This window comes from Ostrea edulis, chromosome 10, assembly GCF_947568905.1.
Source record: "Ostrea edulis chromosome 10, xbOstEdul1.1, whole genome shotgun sequence".
Classification (NCBI taxonomy): Eukaryota; Metazoa; Mollusca; class Bivalvia; order Ostreida; family Ostreidae; genus Ostrea; species Ostrea edulis.
In genome coordinates, this window is record NC_079173.1 from 23,526,536 (window position 1) to 23,544,807 (window position 18,272).

The 18,272-nt window shown below is 36.2% G+C and overlaps 1 protein-coding gene across 4 annotated transcripts; it reads left to right on the plus strand.

Annotated features, from left to right (window-relative positions):
- The first annotated feature begins 1,370 nt into the window (after window positions 1–1,370).
- Window positions 1,371–14,742, plus strand: LOC125665570 (vesicle-trafficking protein SEC22a-like). Of its 4 annotated transcripts, XM_056152315.1 has the most exons (8): window positions 1,390–1,463; window positions 2,444–2,480; window positions 2,632–2,827; window positions 4,636–4,799; window positions 5,444–5,629; window positions 6,109–6,239; window positions 6,384–6,452; window positions 12,494–14,742. In XM_056152315.1, exons 3-8 carry the CDS (start codon window positions 2,640–2,642, stop codon window positions 12,692–12,694), a joined length of 939 nt encoding a protein of 312 aa, XP_056008290.1. In that variant the 5' UTR covers window positions 1,390–1,463; window positions 2,444–2,480; window positions 2,632–2,639; the 3' UTR covers window positions 12,695–14,742. The 4 variants fall into 4 exon arrangements, with proteins under 4 accessions (XP_048754228.1, XP_056008290.1, XP_048754229.1 ...); XM_048898271.2 differs by lacking the exon at window positions 2,444–2,480 and having other exon boundaries at window positions 1,371–1,463; XM_048898272.2 differs by lacking the exon at window positions 2,444–2,480 and having other exon boundaries at window positions 1,393–1,463; window positions 2,635–2,827.
- The last annotated feature ends 3,530 nt before the right edge of the window (window positions 14,743–18,272 follow it).

Sequence of the window (18,272 nt, forward strand, 5' to 3'; positions counted from 1 at the left end):
GATAGGACATAGGATTTTTTTAAAATGGTAATATGGAATGCACCGGTCCCCCCCCCCCCCCCCCCCCCCCCAATAAATATTGACCGGTCCATAAGATCAAATGCTAGACCCCCCCCCCCCCTTCACAAATTCCTGGATCCGTCTATGATAAGTGTTTTGTTTTCTTCTTCTGAATTTGATTTCACTGTTTGATTGAGACCTAAGTTCAGTATATCCTGTATAACTCAATGTTACACGTGTATATTTCTAGTCCATATAAAGCTATGTAGTCGCTGATCCCCATTAAAATTTCGTAAGTGCGGATCGAATGATTTAAATCTAAATCTACCCCTCTATGCTATAAAATATTGATTTCACAGTAGGGGCCTATAGTAGACTTATCATTTGTCATTTAAATGGGGAGAAATATATATAAATGATTTAGGCCTACTCATCATCGAATGTTTGACAATTTTTGTTGTTGTTGAGTAATATTTTTTTCTTCTATTTTTTTAAAAAATCTATATGAAAGGTGAAGATAACGAACAATGATCAATCTCATAACTCCTACAAGCAATACAAAATAGATAGTTGGGCAAACACGGACCCCTGGACACACCAGAGGTGGGATCAGGTGCCTAGGAGGAGTAAGCATCCCCTGTCGACCGGTCGCACCCGCCGTGAGCCCTATATCCTGTTCAGGTAAACGGAGTTATCCGCAGTCAAAATCAGTGTGGCAAGAACGGCTTAACAATCGGTATGAAACACGTCAGACAGCATTTGACCCAATGATAGGTTGAATTGACGAACTAGATCGCTATAACGACCATAGAATTTGCGAAATGCTGACTTCAATCGAGACTGTTGAAACCCCTGTACCATCAACTTGTTTGTCAGTAACTTACCTCGATTTAAAAACTGACTATACGCAGAACAAGCTCTTGTATATCGAATCAGTTGGGATATATATATAAACACGTACCATATGCAGGTGATAATGGAATATTGCTATTCACAGTAAGGGGCCTATAGTAGACTTATCATTTGTCATTTAAATGGGGAGAAATATATATAAATGATTTAGACCTACTCATCATCGAATGTTTGACAATTTTTGTTGTTGTTTGAAAGATTAAAATAAGTCTGTTTAACAAGTTAACTTAGGAGTAATATTTTTTTCTTCTAATTTTTTTTAATCTATATGAAAGCTATGGGAAGTTGTTATTATTTGCGCGATTCCAGATGCCTTAAAGTAAATTGAAATGTAAAAAAAAAAAAAAAAAAAGTTTGGCAAATAATCTCATTTAAATCGTTAACCACATTTTGTGTGATTTTTTCCTGTTTTGAACTCTCTTTTTTTAAAAGAAACATATCGAATGTTTCGATGAACATGTTATTCAATATCGGCAGGCCAATCGTTAACTTCCGGTAAAGTTGGAACGCTGAGCGTGAGCAGAAGTCTGAACAAATGTTGTTTTGATCAGGTTGAAGTAGCAAAAGCTTGTTCTCGTTGTATTACGACAATGTGGAAATTTTATATAGCCATCTGTGACCTTTTCTCTGTAGAGAAATGGAAAGGATTAGCGCACATCAATGTCTGTCCACTTCTCTAGTAAAGGGAATATACTAAAATAGATCATTCTGTCATGCCTTACAATACCGCTGTACGAAGTTGCATATTCCGATGTGACAAACGTTAAGTGTCCTTAAAGTTGGCAGGGAGCACCTGAAAATTTATCACTATAAGTTGCAAAGAAAGCAAATCAAACCTCGCCCCTCTCTCACTATCTGTTGTCAGCATATGACGCCCATGGTCCCATGCTTCATGACATATATGGCAAGAAATAAAGACTGTTTTTAAGTGATTCTTTTGTACGTAAGGTTACATGCTCTATATTTCTTTATACAAAAGTTACAGAAAGGGTACAACACAAATCGTATGGAAAATGAAAGTAAGAATTACATGAGGTGGCTCGACATAACCTAGGATTAATAATAACCTAAGCGAGATTCGTTGAGGCAGGATACTTGGACTGATGCCTCTTCCGAATCTCAGACCAGTGTCACACAGAGTGATTCAGGAAATCTTGCCTGAACTTCGGCCACTTATTTCGATTAAAATGGGTTAACTGAAACTGAATTTCTTGTCTGCTTCAACTTTCGCCCTAGACATCCTATTAACTCCCTATCACAATGAAACATACTTTTGTTACCTCTTATACATGGTAAATTCCACAGTAGATAAAGTTTGTTTATTTTTAAAGCTGTTGCAAACGGCCACCATTTCATATTTACCTTCTCAACACAGAAGAGTTCCAATAGTATATTTCATAATAATGTGTACTACTTACTATTGGAGATAACAATTTACTGATTGACAATTACTTTATACAAAGCATTTAAGCATAAAAATTAAAAGCAATAAAAAGTTAAGAAAACTAATTTTTAACCAATCTATTTGAAGGTGTCCTAAACCATCAGAACTCTTCCGTGTTGAGAAGGTAAATTTCAACAAGTTGTTTGTTGAATATTTACGCTATTTACTTACAAGTTACTTTGACAATTTGTTTATTATGATGGTAGAATTCAGTCAGATGAAGTAAAACTAGAATTGGAATAAGTTATGATTTAAGAAGACGTTCTGTGTTACAGCAGTAGGTATGTCTGTTCACAACATATTGATCAGCCGGACAAGTGACGGTCTTCTACTTACTGCCAACACTGATGCCAGGACTTGCAGTGATCCCGAGGAACTAAAGAAAAGTTTTAACCAAGCCAAGCTACTGGCCAGAATTAGTTCCCGGATTCCAGACCGTGCGACATATGTTATTGACCAATTCACGATACAGTAAGTCAGATGCTTTACCCAATTTTGATAACAAGGAATGTAATGAGACTCAAAGAACTTGGCTTGGAAGAATATAATAATGATATAGATAAATCTTGTATTTTTTGTTTATGATATGGCCGAAAAAATTAATCAATAGTTTCTCAGGCACCATTGCATCCGTTGAAAGGGCACCGCATGGAATTCTTATATAATTATTCAATTCATATTTGATTATTTATCTAAATGAGGTAACTCTTTTGCTATAGATTTTTATGGTAAACTTTTAGAAGGTTTTAATGAAATTGTAAGTATATTTTTGATCAAACAATTATTGAATGCATTCTCATTTATGTGCAAGTGTTTAAGAATGATAGAATACACTTAATGATAAGTGATGTGAAGCACTTTTTATGAAAATAAAAATTCCATTACATATTCTATAGACGGGTACATGAGGGGAGAAAAGGTAAACTCGTGGTACAATCAACAGAAAAAGGAGAGATAACTCATGCCACAGCCAAGTTAAAAAAAAAAAAAATCCTGCCTGTCTCATCAAAATTTGAAATCTTTGGGCTGAGAAACAATTTATCACTTTTTTTGGCCTAAATTATAATTTAAAAAAGAGAATGAAGTTGATAACCCTGATAATGTTATGTATCAGTACATTTAGATGGTGGTCTGTGGTTCTGATTCACCAGGCCATCACGGTATCATAATCACCAGAGGAGGTCCCCTTCAAGTGTAAGTTATCAGTCCCTTTCTGTGGAGGAGCTGTAAATTATCGGTCCCTTTCTGTGGAGGAGCTGTAAATTATCGGTCCCTTTCTGTGGAGGAGCTGTAAGTTATCAGTCCCTTTCTGTGGAGGAGCTGTAAATTATCATTCCCTTTCTGTGGAGGAGCTGTAAATTATCAGTCCCTTTCTGTGGAGGAGCTGTAAATTATCATTCCCTTTCTGTGGAGGAGCTGTAAATTATCAGTCCCTTTCTGTGGAGGAGCTGTAAATTATCAGTCCCTTTCTGTGGAGGAGCTGTAAATTATCGGTCCCTTTCTGTGGAGGAGCTGTAAATTATCGGTCCCTTTCTGTGGAAGAGCTGTAAATTATCAGTCCCTTTTTGTGGAGGAGCTGTAAATTATCAGTCCCTTTCTGTGGAGGAGCTGTAAATTATCAGTCCCTTTCTGTGGAGGAGCTGTACAGACAAAAGTAGAACTGGTTATTGTATTGTCAGAATTTATATAGTGGAATAATCCACAATGAGATTTTGTTACAAAATTTAAAATCTCGCTTTCAAGTTAGGATTTTCATTTTCCAACAAAATTTCTGGGCCTCGGGGATTTTCCAACAAATCTGATGAAAAGATTATCTCTGGATTACATTCCTGGGACTCGCCCATTCCTTGTCATTTTCATATTTCACGCTTATGAATAGTTTGTAAGAATTTTCCTTTACATTTCAGTGTCCCAACTGATTAAAGTGTGCCACGCCCACCAAAACTTTTGTCTTACTACTTGCCCCTCAAGTGTTTGTTTCATGATAAATTCCTTTCTATTTCTTAGAATTGTTGCTATATCATACAAATACGAAAGACATATGAAATTTTAACTCCATGGAGTCATCATTTCGCAGATTATAATTTTTGGTTTGGTCCGCGGTTTTGAAATTCCGCTGAGTTGCATATGACTTACATGAAATTATCTTACATACTTTAAATCCACTGGTATGAATTACGCAGATTTTATGTGACTGCAGACTTTAATATTGGAAATATGTACAGCACATGAAATGTATGTTTACCGTATATGTAATGGATGTCTAAATTCAATTTTAGCATGATATCTGCTCTGAACTTGACGTACTTAGTCATCTGTGACAGTAATTATCCAAGCGTGTTAGCATTCACCTTCCTTGACGATGTTCAGAGGGAATTTCTGCAGAGCAATGAAAGAGAACGCGTGGAATCTGTAACGAGGCCGTATGCCCTTATACAGTTTGGTGAGAGATGAAGCCTTTTAGTACTTGTGCAGGTTTAAGCTGGAAAAGCAAGCTGCTATATGTTTATGTATTCTAAAGCTCTTCCTAGATAAATCCTTGTAATCTTAGGGGCAAGATCAAAAGGTCAATGTCTGACAAAAAAACTAAATTCACATACTTTTCACCAAGACACCCCCCTCCCATTAAAACTAAAGATGGTGAATGCTGAAATAAATGGATTAACAAGTAAAGTATAAGGGACGAGATCAAAAGATCGATGTCATATAAAAATCTAAATTCAAATAGTTTGGGGAGAGGGATAAAAAAGTTTCTGTCATCCGACATCGATTACATTTTAGTGGAAAAAGAAAAATAGACAAGCGACTGTTAAACAAATTATGATAATATTTCATTTTAATGAACATTTGATAGTTTTAATGTACACTTTCATTTATGAATAAACAGTAGAAAGGGTAGACAGAGTGTTATTTATACTTGTATGTTTTTACTTGTTAATCGATTAGTTTGAACTGTCAGACATTGAACTTTTGATCTCGCCCCTAAATAACACTGTATACCTTTTCTACATGTTTATTAGCATGTTGTTCTATGTTTGGGTTCACTTGTCGATATGTCATAAATACATCTGCACATTTCTATTATAGACACGGCCCTGCAGAGGATTAAGCAGCGGTATAATAGTACCCGATCAATGGCCAGCAAATTAAACTTATCACAACTACAGGAGGAAATAAAGCTTCGTCCTCCTCATATGATCACACCAGAGGAACTCCGCCCAGGGGGAGGGGCAAATGTCAATTCCACAGACTCCCAGACTCATTTTACTCTAGGTATGAAGTCGTTAAAGGGATATATTATTTTTATCTAATGTTACCCCTTTCCATCCTTTTGCCATCCCATCCATCTCTCTTTCTGTTATAAACAAGACCCCATCTAATGGCAGGTGCTCTATAGTAATCAATCACTGTCCTTCTGCAATTTCTATGGCACATGATAACTTAAATTTTCCTGTTGAGATGATCCTCATAAATTTTATATATAGTTCTATCCTTTTGTTATTCCATCCTTCTGTCATTTTGTTTTCATAAATTTTATACATAGTTTGTTGATTATCATTTGGCTGAAGAAGACCCCTTTTAATTTTCAGATTTATCGTCTTGGTCTTTACGGAGTTGTGGGACTTTGAATTCTTTTTATATTGATAAGATAAAAGCACTGTCCATGGCATGCAATATAACTTGAGATTACTTGAGAAGATTTTCGTAGAATTTTGAATGGCTTATGTATGGTGAATTTATTTTGATTCCAGCCATTCCAAAGCGATATGGGAACTACCTTCCTATAAATTTACTGGTGGTCGTGTCAATATGTCTGAACTCTCTGTGTGCAGTGTTGAATTTTACCAGAGGAGTAGCCGTTATAAATGAGGCACACATAGAAGTGAGTGGTACCCCTAATGGTTATTATATGTCAATATTTTTTTTAAAATACTCAGCCATCTGAGCAAACAATTTAGCGCTGAACTTTTCTTCAATATAGAGTACATGTTGGTGTTTTTAAGCCTTTTTTATTGGTTTTCTGCAGGACTTTGCCAGGGATCATTATCAGAATGCAGCTAGTTTTATATTTTGCAGTTTTCTATTACTATTCCAGGTAAGATCAGGTGCAATATGAAAGTATTATTTTAAGGACAAATATCTAGATTTGTTTGTGCGAGTTGTTTTATGAATTCCCAGTATAGCACACAACTTGGGCATTTATTTCTTTTGTTGATATTTGATAGTTTAAATTGTTTCTTTTTAGCTCACCTGAGCCGAAGGCTCAAGTGAGCTTTTCTGATCAAAATTTGTCTGTCGTCGGTGTCGTCGTAAACTTTTCACATTTTCATCTTCTTCTCAAGAACCGCTTGGCCAATTTCAACCAAACTTGCCACAAAGCATCTTTGGGTGAAGGAATTTTGTTCAAATGAAGGGCCATGTCCCTTTCAAAGGGGAGATAATCACAAAAATAGGGTGGGGTCATTTAAAAATCTTCTTCTCAAGAACCACCGGGCCAGAAAAGCTGAAATTTACATGAAAGCTTCCTTACATCATTCAGATTCGATTTTGTTCAAATCATGGCCCCAGGGAGTTGGATGGGGCCACAATAGGGGATCAAAGTTTTACTTACAAATATATAGGAAAAATCTTTTAAAATCTTCTTCTCAAGAACCACTGAGTCAGAAAAGCTGATTTTTACATGAAAACTTTCTGACATAGTGCAGATTCAAGTTTGTTCAAATCAAGGCCCCCGGGGATAGGATGGGGCCCCAAGGGGGGATCAAAGTTTTGCACACAAATATATAGGGAGAAACTTTAAAAATCTTCTTCTCAAGAACCACTAAGCCAGAAAAGCTGAGATTTACATGAAAGCTTCCTGACATAATGCAGATTCAAGTTTGTTCAAATCATGATCCCCAGGGGTTGGATGGGGCCACAATAGGGGATCAAAGTTTTACATACAAATATATAGGAAAAATCTTCTTCTCAAGAACCACTGAGCCAGAAAAGCTGATTTTTACATGAAAACCTTTTGACATAGTGCAGATTCAAGTTTGTTCAAATCATGGCCCCCGGGGGGTAGGATGGGGCCACAAGGGGGGGATCAAAGTTTTACATACAAATATATAGGGAAAAACTTTAAAAATCTTCTTCTCAAGAAGCACTAAGCCAGAAAAGCTGAGATTTACATGAAAGCTTCATGACATAATGCAGATTCAAGTTTGTTCAAATCATGGGCTCCGGGGGTTGGATGCCCGGGGCCACAAGGGGGATCAAAGTTTTACATACAAATATATACAGTGAAACTTCTCCAAACCGGCCCCTCAGAATACCGGTTCTCCCTGAATATCGGTCGATTTTCAAAGTCCCGGCAGAAATCTTAACATTTCCTTACAAAGAAAGTCTTACAAAACCGGCCACCCCTGAAAACCGGACATCGGCCACTTTTTAAAGTACATTTGTTAACAAACATGTGTAATTTACCCTTAACATACTGGCCACTTTTTGAAGACAAGAAAATCTTAGCCAAAGGTTAATTAAGATCGTCCAGGTGTGCAAATTGACTGACCATCTGGCCAGGTATGAAATTATCCATTGGAGGTGTGAAAAACACTAGTGGCCTCTTCAATTTCTATTGTTTACCTGTGCTGTCAAGTGTGTTAATTGACACTTAGCTAATCCAAGAGACCCTTCCAAATTCTGTACAAAATGTAAAAAAACAGTTAGGAAATTATTGAATGAATACCATATCAAACGCCATATTGTTTCACCATACTTTCGTATGGATATAAGCGATAGTTAATAAAGAACAAACCCATGACTGTTAATGATAATTATTAAAAGATACATTAATTTTCTTGGTTTCCATAGACTTAAAATTCCAAAGAAATATTCAAATTACAATTTCATATTTACTACTGTACTTTTTAAAAACGTCTAAACAAAATTGTTAATGACATAAGCGATGAATGTAAACAGAGTTTTTATAGGTAAGAGGAATTCCAATAATAGTCCTCTGTGTTTTCTTTATGTATCCTGTTATAGATTTTCAGTTTAAAATTAGATGATTTCAGCGAGAATATTTCTTGTAATTCATAATTATCTTTAGGTGCAAGCGGACTAATTTGATCTCCACCGATAATTGATCATAGATCACCAGATCAAAGTGAACAGTACCTACTTTGTGAATATTGAGATAAAATGTCTATAATTGCTAAATTCTCGGTATACCGGCCATCCCTCTAAACCGGCCGTTTTTTCTGGTCCGAGAGCTGGCCGGTTTAGAGAAGTTTCACTGTAGTTAAAATCTTTTTCTCAATAACCACTGAGCCTGAAAAGCTGAGATTTACATGAAAGCTTCCTGACATAATGCAGATTCAAGTTTGTTCAAATCATGGGCTCCGGGGGTTGGATGGGGCCACAATAGGGGATCAAAGTTTTACATACAAATATATAGGAAAAATCTTTAAAAAGCTTCTTCTCAAGAACCACTGAGCCAGAAAAGCTGATTTTTACATGAAAACTTTCTGACATAGTGCAGATTCAAGTTTGTTCAAATCAAGGCCCCCGGGGATAAGATGGGGCCCCAAGGGGGGATCAAAGTTTTACATACAAATATATAGGGAAAAACTTTAAAAATCTTCTTCTCAAGAAGCACTAAGCCAGAAAAGCTGAGATTTACATGAAAGCTTCATGACATAATGCAGATTCAAGTTTGTTCAAATCATGGGCTCCGGGGGTTGGATGCCCGGGGCCACAAGGGGGATCAAAGTTTTACATACAAATATATAGTTAAAATCTTTTTCTCAATAACCACTGAGCCTGAAAAGCTGATTTTTACATGAAAACTTTCTGACATAGTGCAGATTCAAGTTTGTTCAAATCATGGCCCCCGGGGATAAGATGGGGCCTCAAGGGGGGATCAAAGTTTTACACACAAATATATAGGGAAAAACTTTAAAAATCTTCTTCTCAAGAACCACTAAGCCAGAAAAGTTGAGATATACATGAAAGCTTCCTGACTTAATGCAGATTCAAGTTTGTTCAAATCATGGGCTCCGGGGGTTGGATGGGGCCACAATAGGGGATCAAAGTTTTACATACAAATATATAGGAAAAATCTTCTCAAGAACCACTGAGCCAGAAAAGCTGATTTTTACATGAAAACTTTCTGACATAGTGCAGATTCAAGTTTGTTCAAATCATGGCCCCCGGGGGTAGGATGGGGCCACAAGTGGGGGGGGGGGGTCAAAGTTTTACATACAAATATAGGAAAAAGCTTTAAAAATCTTCTTCTCAAGAACCATTGGGCCAAAGAAGTTGACATTTACATGAAAGCTTTCTGACATAGTGTAGATTCAAGTTTGCAAAGGGTAGTTTGGGCCATAATAGGGACTAAGGTTTTACATGCAAATATTTATGGAAAGTCTTCAGATATGGGCCAAGGTGACTCAGGTGAGTGATGTGGCCCATGGGCCTCTTGTTTGTTATCTACACGTTGTTACTTAGGAAGTGGGAGCACGGCGTGCTGTTGTTGTAAACATGTACGCGTTCCTTAAAATAAATGAAAGTATTATAATTCAATTCAAAGTTGGGAAATATTATATTTTATTATCTATGATTGAAAGTTCAATTATCTTTCATCTTTAAATTTCTTTTTTAAAACTACCAGTTGGTAGACACTGCTAGCAAAGTTCTGCCTATATGTTGTTACAAGGTGAAGGTCAGTTGGTGCGAGTGTGTATTGAATTTGAGAGCAGAACGGAAAGCATATGCTGTAGGCCTATATGTAACAGTGCGTAGCTTCGATAGAACCATTTTCTCGCAGTTTATCTACGTCTTTGTCCAAGTACTTGTTTGAAAAAGTACAGGGACAAATTCTACTGTTTTTTTTATGGCAAAGTCGTGCCGACAAAAAATATTCACGTCTTGTCCCTCATACCTTCCTTTGAAAATTGAATAAAACACTGTCCAAATCCTCTCTACTGACAGCAAGTACACCCTTAAACAGCACAAAACACCCTAATGCAGTGTTATTTACAAGCTGTTATTGTGATAATTGTTTGTTTGTCAATTAAATCTAATCTGTTTATGAAATGGCTAACAACAACTGTTTTCAAATCTTCTCGCTCGAGGTCGCATATGACATCACAGATAATGGCGCGTAAAATATCGAAGAAAATATGCATATCGCAAGATTTGAATTTTATCGCTTTCAAACTCGAAAACTATGCAAACTGTTTCATTTAAAACACATGTAAAGTAGTTTTAGGCATGAAATGAATTAATTTTGCTGAAAAAATTAAAAAGTTTAAAAACATGCGATTTGTCCTTTAAGAATTAATATCTTGTACTGACAAAACAATGGCGAATCTAAGTATAGTGAAGCTTGTCTAATCCGACATTCACTGGGAGACATTAAGTACAGTGAAACCTGTCTAATCCGACATTCACTGGGAGACATTAAGTACAGTGAAACCTGTCTAATCCGACATACACTGGGAGACATTAAGTACAGTGAAACCTGTCTAATCCGACATTCACTGGGAGACATTAAGTACAGTGAAACCTGTCTAATCCGACATTCACTGGGAGACATTAGGTACAGTGAAACCTGTCTAATCTGACATTCACTGGGAGACATTAAGTACAGTGAAACCTGTCTAATCCGACATTCACTGGGATACATTAAGTACAGTGAAACCTGTCTAATCCGACATACACTGGGATACATTAGGTACAGTGAAACCTGTCTAATCCGACATACATTGGGATACATTAAGTACAGTGAAACCTGTCTAATCCGACAATTACTGGGATACATTAAGTACAGTCTAATCTGACATACACCGGGAGACATTAAGTACAGTGAAACCTGTCTAATCCGACATACACTGGGAGACATTATGTACAGTGAAACCTGTATAATCTGACATTCACTGGAAGACATTAAGTACAGTAAAGTTGGAATGCCTTGTGAAACACATTGCACAGGTGTGGATGAAGCAGTTTCTATTGTACTACTAAAGTGTTCTGCTGAATGACCAAGGACACAAACAATAGAAATTGTATGGGACAGCCCAATCTTCAAGATACAGAAGTAGATTACATGTACGATTTATGATTTAGAGTCCCCCTGCTGGCAAAGTGGAAGGTAGGGGACTATAGGTTTGAACTCTGTCAGTCTGGCAAATCAGTTTTGTGCGCCGTTTTCCTTCGTACTTGAAGATATTCGTTTGATATTTGGTACATTGCTTTACCATGACAAGTTAAGATCAAGTTCAAATTTTGTTCCAGTCCATTGACTTTTTGCTGAGTTATGGCCCTTTAACTTTGAAAATTAACTCAAATACTCAGTTTTTCCAATTTTTTTTCATCATTATTGCAGATATGATATTTGGCACCTTGCAGTTACAGATCAAGTTCAAATTTTGGTCCGGTCCATTGATTTTTACTGAGTTATGGCCCTTGGATATAGAAAACATAAAATTTGGATGTGTCATATATGGCTTTTATTTTATGGGACTTGGTTATTCTTGTGTATAAACTATTGGCATATGATTATTCACACACAATATTGCACAGACTTGAGGCCAATAGGGGACATATATTGCTCTGCCATACTTACAGAACAGTATGTACAGAGTCATGAAAATGTGGTCCTAAACTTTCTGAGTGAATGGCATTCCAGCCATATCTGACCTCATAACTTCTGATTACTGTCAAAGAAAAAATTCTGAAGAATAACATTGTGTTGTGTCACAAAATTCAGCAGATATGCGACTTATTGGTAGTGGTTTGAATTTAATATTGTCACTTTCAAGGTGATCAGAATTCCAGCATTGCCACCATATTCATAATTTATCTCCCTTCACCTCAAGAACAAATCTGCAAAAGGTCACCCTATGTATATATGATACTACGTATTTACATTGTTTTGTCATCGTCGGATACCCACGGCTGATCTCGTCATCACATGATTAGGAGATCAGCCATGGGTACCCAACAGTGGTCATTAGGGAACTTACCATATATCGGGTATTTTCTGCCATTGGAAATATTTGCAGGTGAGCTTAGATTATTGTGGATAATTAAATGATGAAAGCTTGTGACTTAAGTGGACCGACTGATGGACAATTTTTTCTGATCTTTCAGGTGTACTTAATGTGTTACCCCCGCAAACAAAGGAAGCCGTTAGCCTGTGCTACGCTAGGCAGTGTGTGCTTATGTCAGCTATATCTATGGGAACTGAGAAATAATGTGCAGATCTTCTTCCACGTGACAGTGGCGTGTTACGGAACATTCGTGATATTCACCAGACCTGTACAAGAAAAATTACCACAATACACATTATAGCAGTTATTTAATTAACCGGTGATATGTTTCTGAATCTTCGTTTTCCTTTTTCTTAATTCTGAGGATTTTTTTTTTCTTTTTTGTCATGTGGAGCCAGGTGGGAATGTCTTTGTTTATTGTCTGTCTGACTGTAACACCTTTTTACAATGTTGCTGCACTAGGAGGCACAACTTTTTGGAAACACTGTAATTTTGATCTTGCCTTTACCATCAGCTCATTTTTAAAAAGTTTAAACCTGTAAGTGTCATGACTTGCAATTTTCAACTCCTGTTTATCATATAAATCGACAAGATCTACAGAGCCCACTTCTGTGACAATATGAGCAAAACTCTTAAGCTATGTGTGCTACAATTAATTAAGGAACCCAAATGATCATACATGTATGTTGTGATTAAGATTTCCAAGATTACATGAAGCTTTTATTGATATCATTTGATGCTGTATGTCAACAAATAGGTACTCCCAAGTCATGTGCTTCAAACATTCTTAACTGCTATTTATAGATTGATCTACAATAAATGTCATGAATAGTCAATGACGTGCGCAAATCACCTGGATTTTGGTATGATGCACCAAAAGTATATCTGTTTTATTTTTTCTTGCAAATTATGCAACATATGGAGTTGTAATTAAAAGGGATGCTCGAACTTTTGATATACAAAAAATGAAACAAAGAGTTTTACCCCTTTTATCTAAATTATGAACCTGACTTTGTGCATGCAGCCAGTCAGGTTTCAATTAAAAGTACATTTGATGCATTTTTTTCTTATTTGCACTCATATTTTAAATCAAATTGCACAGTTCAAAGTTCATTGATGCAGGAGGGAAATAATGCAACTATTTATTAAGAAGGGTTGAATGTTATTTTTTAGAGATATTTGTTGCTACACTAAAAATGTATATACTTGTTAAAGCTGAAATGCAAATGGCAATCAAATAGACAATATCTCTAACCACTTGTATTTTTATTAAGAGAATTATGCCACTTTCTCAGTACAGATAGTGTTTGAGTTAGAAATTTAGGTAATGTGTGCATGCATTTAAATCCATTTTTTTTTTAAATTAAATACATGTATATATTTTTGGCAACAAATACTCCAGTTGATTTTTTTTATGGGTGTGGGTTTTTGTATCTAGTCGTAATTGCCATTCTTTTGTTGATTTTTAGGTCACTTGAGTTGCTGAAATGATCTATTGGTATTGGTTTGTGTCCTTCAATGTGCATTGTGCCTTGAAAAATTGAACATTTTGAACTTCTTCTTGTTAACTACCAATCAAATTGGTATGAAGCATCTTTTGGACAAGGGTTAAAAGGATATGAATTGTAATTTTCAGGACTCCTGCACCCCCAGGGTCTTAGGGGTGGGGGAAAAACTGCCAAAAATTGACCAATTTTCGAAAATTGTTATCTGTACAACCACACATCTGTAAGGAAATACTAATTAAATTGTTATGTAGAGCAGGAAGACCTCTACCAGAACTATAAATTTCATAATCTCAAAATTAGGGATTTTGGTTCCAAGGTGGGATCAAAATTATCTTGGTGATTATGGTCTAAACTAAATGTAAAAAGGGGTGTACGAAAATTGTGAATTTAGCAACTATCAGCGTTCTGACTCCAGGGTGAGTCCAAAATATTCTTATAGTGTTAAAATAACATATTATGTAAAACCTCTAATCAGTATTGGCATTTTCAAGGGCATTCGTGTTTTAAGAAAACATTTTGTTTTATACTTTTGCTGAGTGTTAGAATTCAGTTTAGATATGCAGCACAGGAAATTTATTCTAGATTCCATAACCCTTGGGGCTAGGGATACTTTTAACTTGGGTGACTTTGGGCCTCTTGTTAGGGTTATTTCTTTATAGAGAGGTACTTGTATCCCATTGATTTTGTAAAGGAGAGAGATTTACATTTTTCATGAAAAACATAATCATCACTAATGTTCAAATTACATAGACTGCATGTATATCTATCATTAATGTGTATTGTATGCAAGTATGTTATAAAGTTATTTCAATACATGAATAAATCATTCAATGAATTAGATTATAGGTGTTGTTCACTGTGTAACAGGAAGGGAGAAAATGCAAGGGACCAGGCCAGGATTCGAACCCAGGCCCCCTGAATCTCTAGTCAGGTGCTCTATCAGCTGAGCTATCTGACCACCAGGGATCAAATCCATCTGAATGCTAGAGCTGCATATAAAGCAGACCCCAGATTTCTTCATGAATCAGAGGTGATTTTGCTTGTAAACATGGCCCTAGATATGCATCAGAATGATATTTTTTGTTTAGACGAGTCGTGCAGTTGAACTTGCTGAGATCAACATTAGAAGTCTATTCTTTCATCATTAGTCAACCTTTAATTCCCTGAAACTTCGAAATCTATTTTATATCAATTTTCCTAAATTTGACCATATCAGTTGAAAACCGTTCAATGTGTGGATAACGCTTACATAGATCTTGTTCACACATCCCCACCCCACCCCCACTTCTAAATAAATACAGAACCAATAATTTATCCAAAATATGCGATTTCCCTGCCGATCACCTTAAAGCTTCACAGGTCGTTCTGAAGGTCAGTTTCTACTTTCTGTAAGCTTTTGAGGTGACTACTTGTGATACACTAATACATCTATTAGTATCTCCCAGGAGTAATCTCGGCAGAGATTCGGCTCGGTTGAATATTTGGACAGAAGCCTTCATCGGTGAAGGTGTCAGTCCAAATACGAGGGTGAGTTAATAAGTAACCAGCCTATTCCATTTCCGATTGACCGAGATGGTCACGATTTCCATGCCTTGTTTCAATACATGTTAAAAAATGATGTTTTATACCTGGGTACAAAATTGCATGCGTATTGAGTCATTCTTTGATAAAATATTGAATGTCAAACATGGCTAGTGATGCAAAGGCATGCTTTTCATCTAAAGTTGAATACGGTGCTATATTCGGTACTTGTATTTAAAAGGTAAAACAGGCAAGGAAAAACACGGAGAGTTAGCCGATGTTTATGGGTCTTCTGTACCATCTTATGTTCAGGTTAACTTCTGGGTAAGGGAGAACGTCTTTAGAGGATGAAGCCAGGTCTGGACGCCCACTGGATGTCACCGACGAAGAAATGTGTAAGAAAGTTCGGGATCTGGTATTATTTACAACTGCAGCATGTTCGTGAGAAATGACTATCGTTACAATTTGTAAAGATATCGAAGGCAAAAAAAGGATTGTAACTGTAAATAAAGCCAAAATAATAATGCAACATTGAAAATATCATCACCCAACTAGACACGATATCGCTCTTCCGTCCGATTTTAAAATGATCAAACTTGACTACAAATTCTCCTTATATAAAATCATTACGTAATCAATAATCATTTATCGCTAACATCAGCAGTTGCAGAACGTCAAAACGTAATGCTTGAAAAATCATTCCTAGTGTCTAAGGTGATGAGAGAATATTTTGTCCCCTCCTGGACTTTTTTACAAGTACTTAGGGACCTGACCCTTAAAACTTGATATTACTGAATAGGTTCCCTATTTGTCTAGATCTACAACTTTTGTTCTACAACTTTTCACAAAATGTTTTTAAGTTTTCGACATATATATGATAATCAGTTTTAGGGGCCGGTCCCTGGATTCCTTAAAAAGGGGGACGTAAGACAAAAGTTTGATGATGGTGTATTGCATAGAACTATATTCCGACCATATTATGTTCTACAATGCTTTACAAAATATTTCTTGTTTAAGAGTTAGAGAGCAAGATTTCGTAAATATTCCCCTATATATATCTTGTTACGTAACCAATGAGGCATGTTGTGGACACCAGCTGTTGCAGAACGGAAAACCAAAGAACTTTGCTTTAATAACTTAAATTCCTTTTAGTTCTTGAGATATCTAGGAAATGTCTACATTTTTTGTTCTACAACGTTTAACAAAATGTTTATAGGTTTCAAGATAATTGGGATATTCACTTTTAGGGATTTCACTCACATGGAGACGTCACCGTTGCCGGTGAAGGGCTGCAACATTGAGGCCTATGCTCGGTGCTTATATCCTTTAAGCAGGGGGGGAACTTTATCGTGCCACACCTGTTGTAACATAGGGCTTCGGTATTTGCGGTCTCATCGAAAGGACCGTCCTGCGTTTAATCGCCTCTTACGACAGGCCAGGGGTACTGAAGACCTATTTTAACTTGGAACCCCACAGGATTGATTTTGAATTTACATCAACCTCATTATTTATTACAAAAAAAAAAAAAAAAAAAAAAATAACTCTACGATCATGTTTTGATTGCTCTTGGTAATTATATGCACTGAACTCTGTAGTACAAGTCATAAAGATGCATACTTAGTGTACATTTAGTTGATTTCTGGAACGGGGTGTACAGTGTTACCTAGCCCTTCATTATCATGTTATAGTGTGTTCTGACATAAATATCTGTGACACTTGCTATTTGGTATATGTACAAATGTACATGTAATTGATATGTGTAGTTTTCTTTTTTGTTCACTTGTTTGTTATTTCTTTGTTGCTTGGCAAATGTATCAAACTATAGATTAGTTTCCATTTAATTGTATTGTTAAAATATTTGATGTACCATTAAACCAGAACACAATTGCAAATTATTTATTAGTTATTAGCTGTAGTGAATGATAGGCTTGAGCGTTTCCATTCATTTCTATTATATTTGGTTAGTGTCCGTCGTGCGTTAACAATTGAACACTTTTAACCTCCGATAACTACCATTACAATTCTTTTCAAATTTTCAAAAATTGTCAAAACTTCACAATGCAGTTTTCAAAAATCTTCTTCTCTAGAACCTCACATCTGTAAGAAAAATTAATTGCATTGTCATGTTGGCCAGAGCTATCTAGATTGTATATTTCATGATCCCCGAGGTAGAGGTTCTAACTCCTGGGTGGAACCAAACTTATTATATATATAGTGGTTATGTGTAAAATATTTCAATGGCATCTTAATTCTTTAATGCCATTTGATTGATTATATATTGTTTAATGTTCCTCTCAAGAATTTTTCACTCATATGGAGACGTCACCACTGCCGGTTTAGGGTTGCAGAATTTAGGTATATACTCAGCGTTTAACGCCTTTGAGCAGGGAGGGGTCTTTATCGTGCCACACCTGCTGTGACACAGGGCATTGGTTTTTGCAGTCTCATCCAAAGAACTGCCCCATTTAGTCGCCCCTTGCGACAAACAAAAGGGTACTGAGGACCTATTCTAACCCGGATGCCCACGGTCATTATTATTAATTGAAATGTCATTGATACTAAATTGAAACTAAATAGATATTTAGAAAGAGCTTGCAAGTAGGTCTTTACAAAAATAATAAATTTCATGACCCAAGGAGTAGGATTTTGGTTCACGGATGGGACCCAAATTATCAATATGACTATATCAGATATTGTGTTTATCAACATCATGACATACATGCATGCAGTTTATCTTTCAACTTAACATATTTAACAATTTCAGGACATTGCCTCAATTTCAGGACAATTCGTTGCCTCCCATCCATACCTGTTATTTCCTTACAGAAATCGTATTATTTAGTTGTGTGA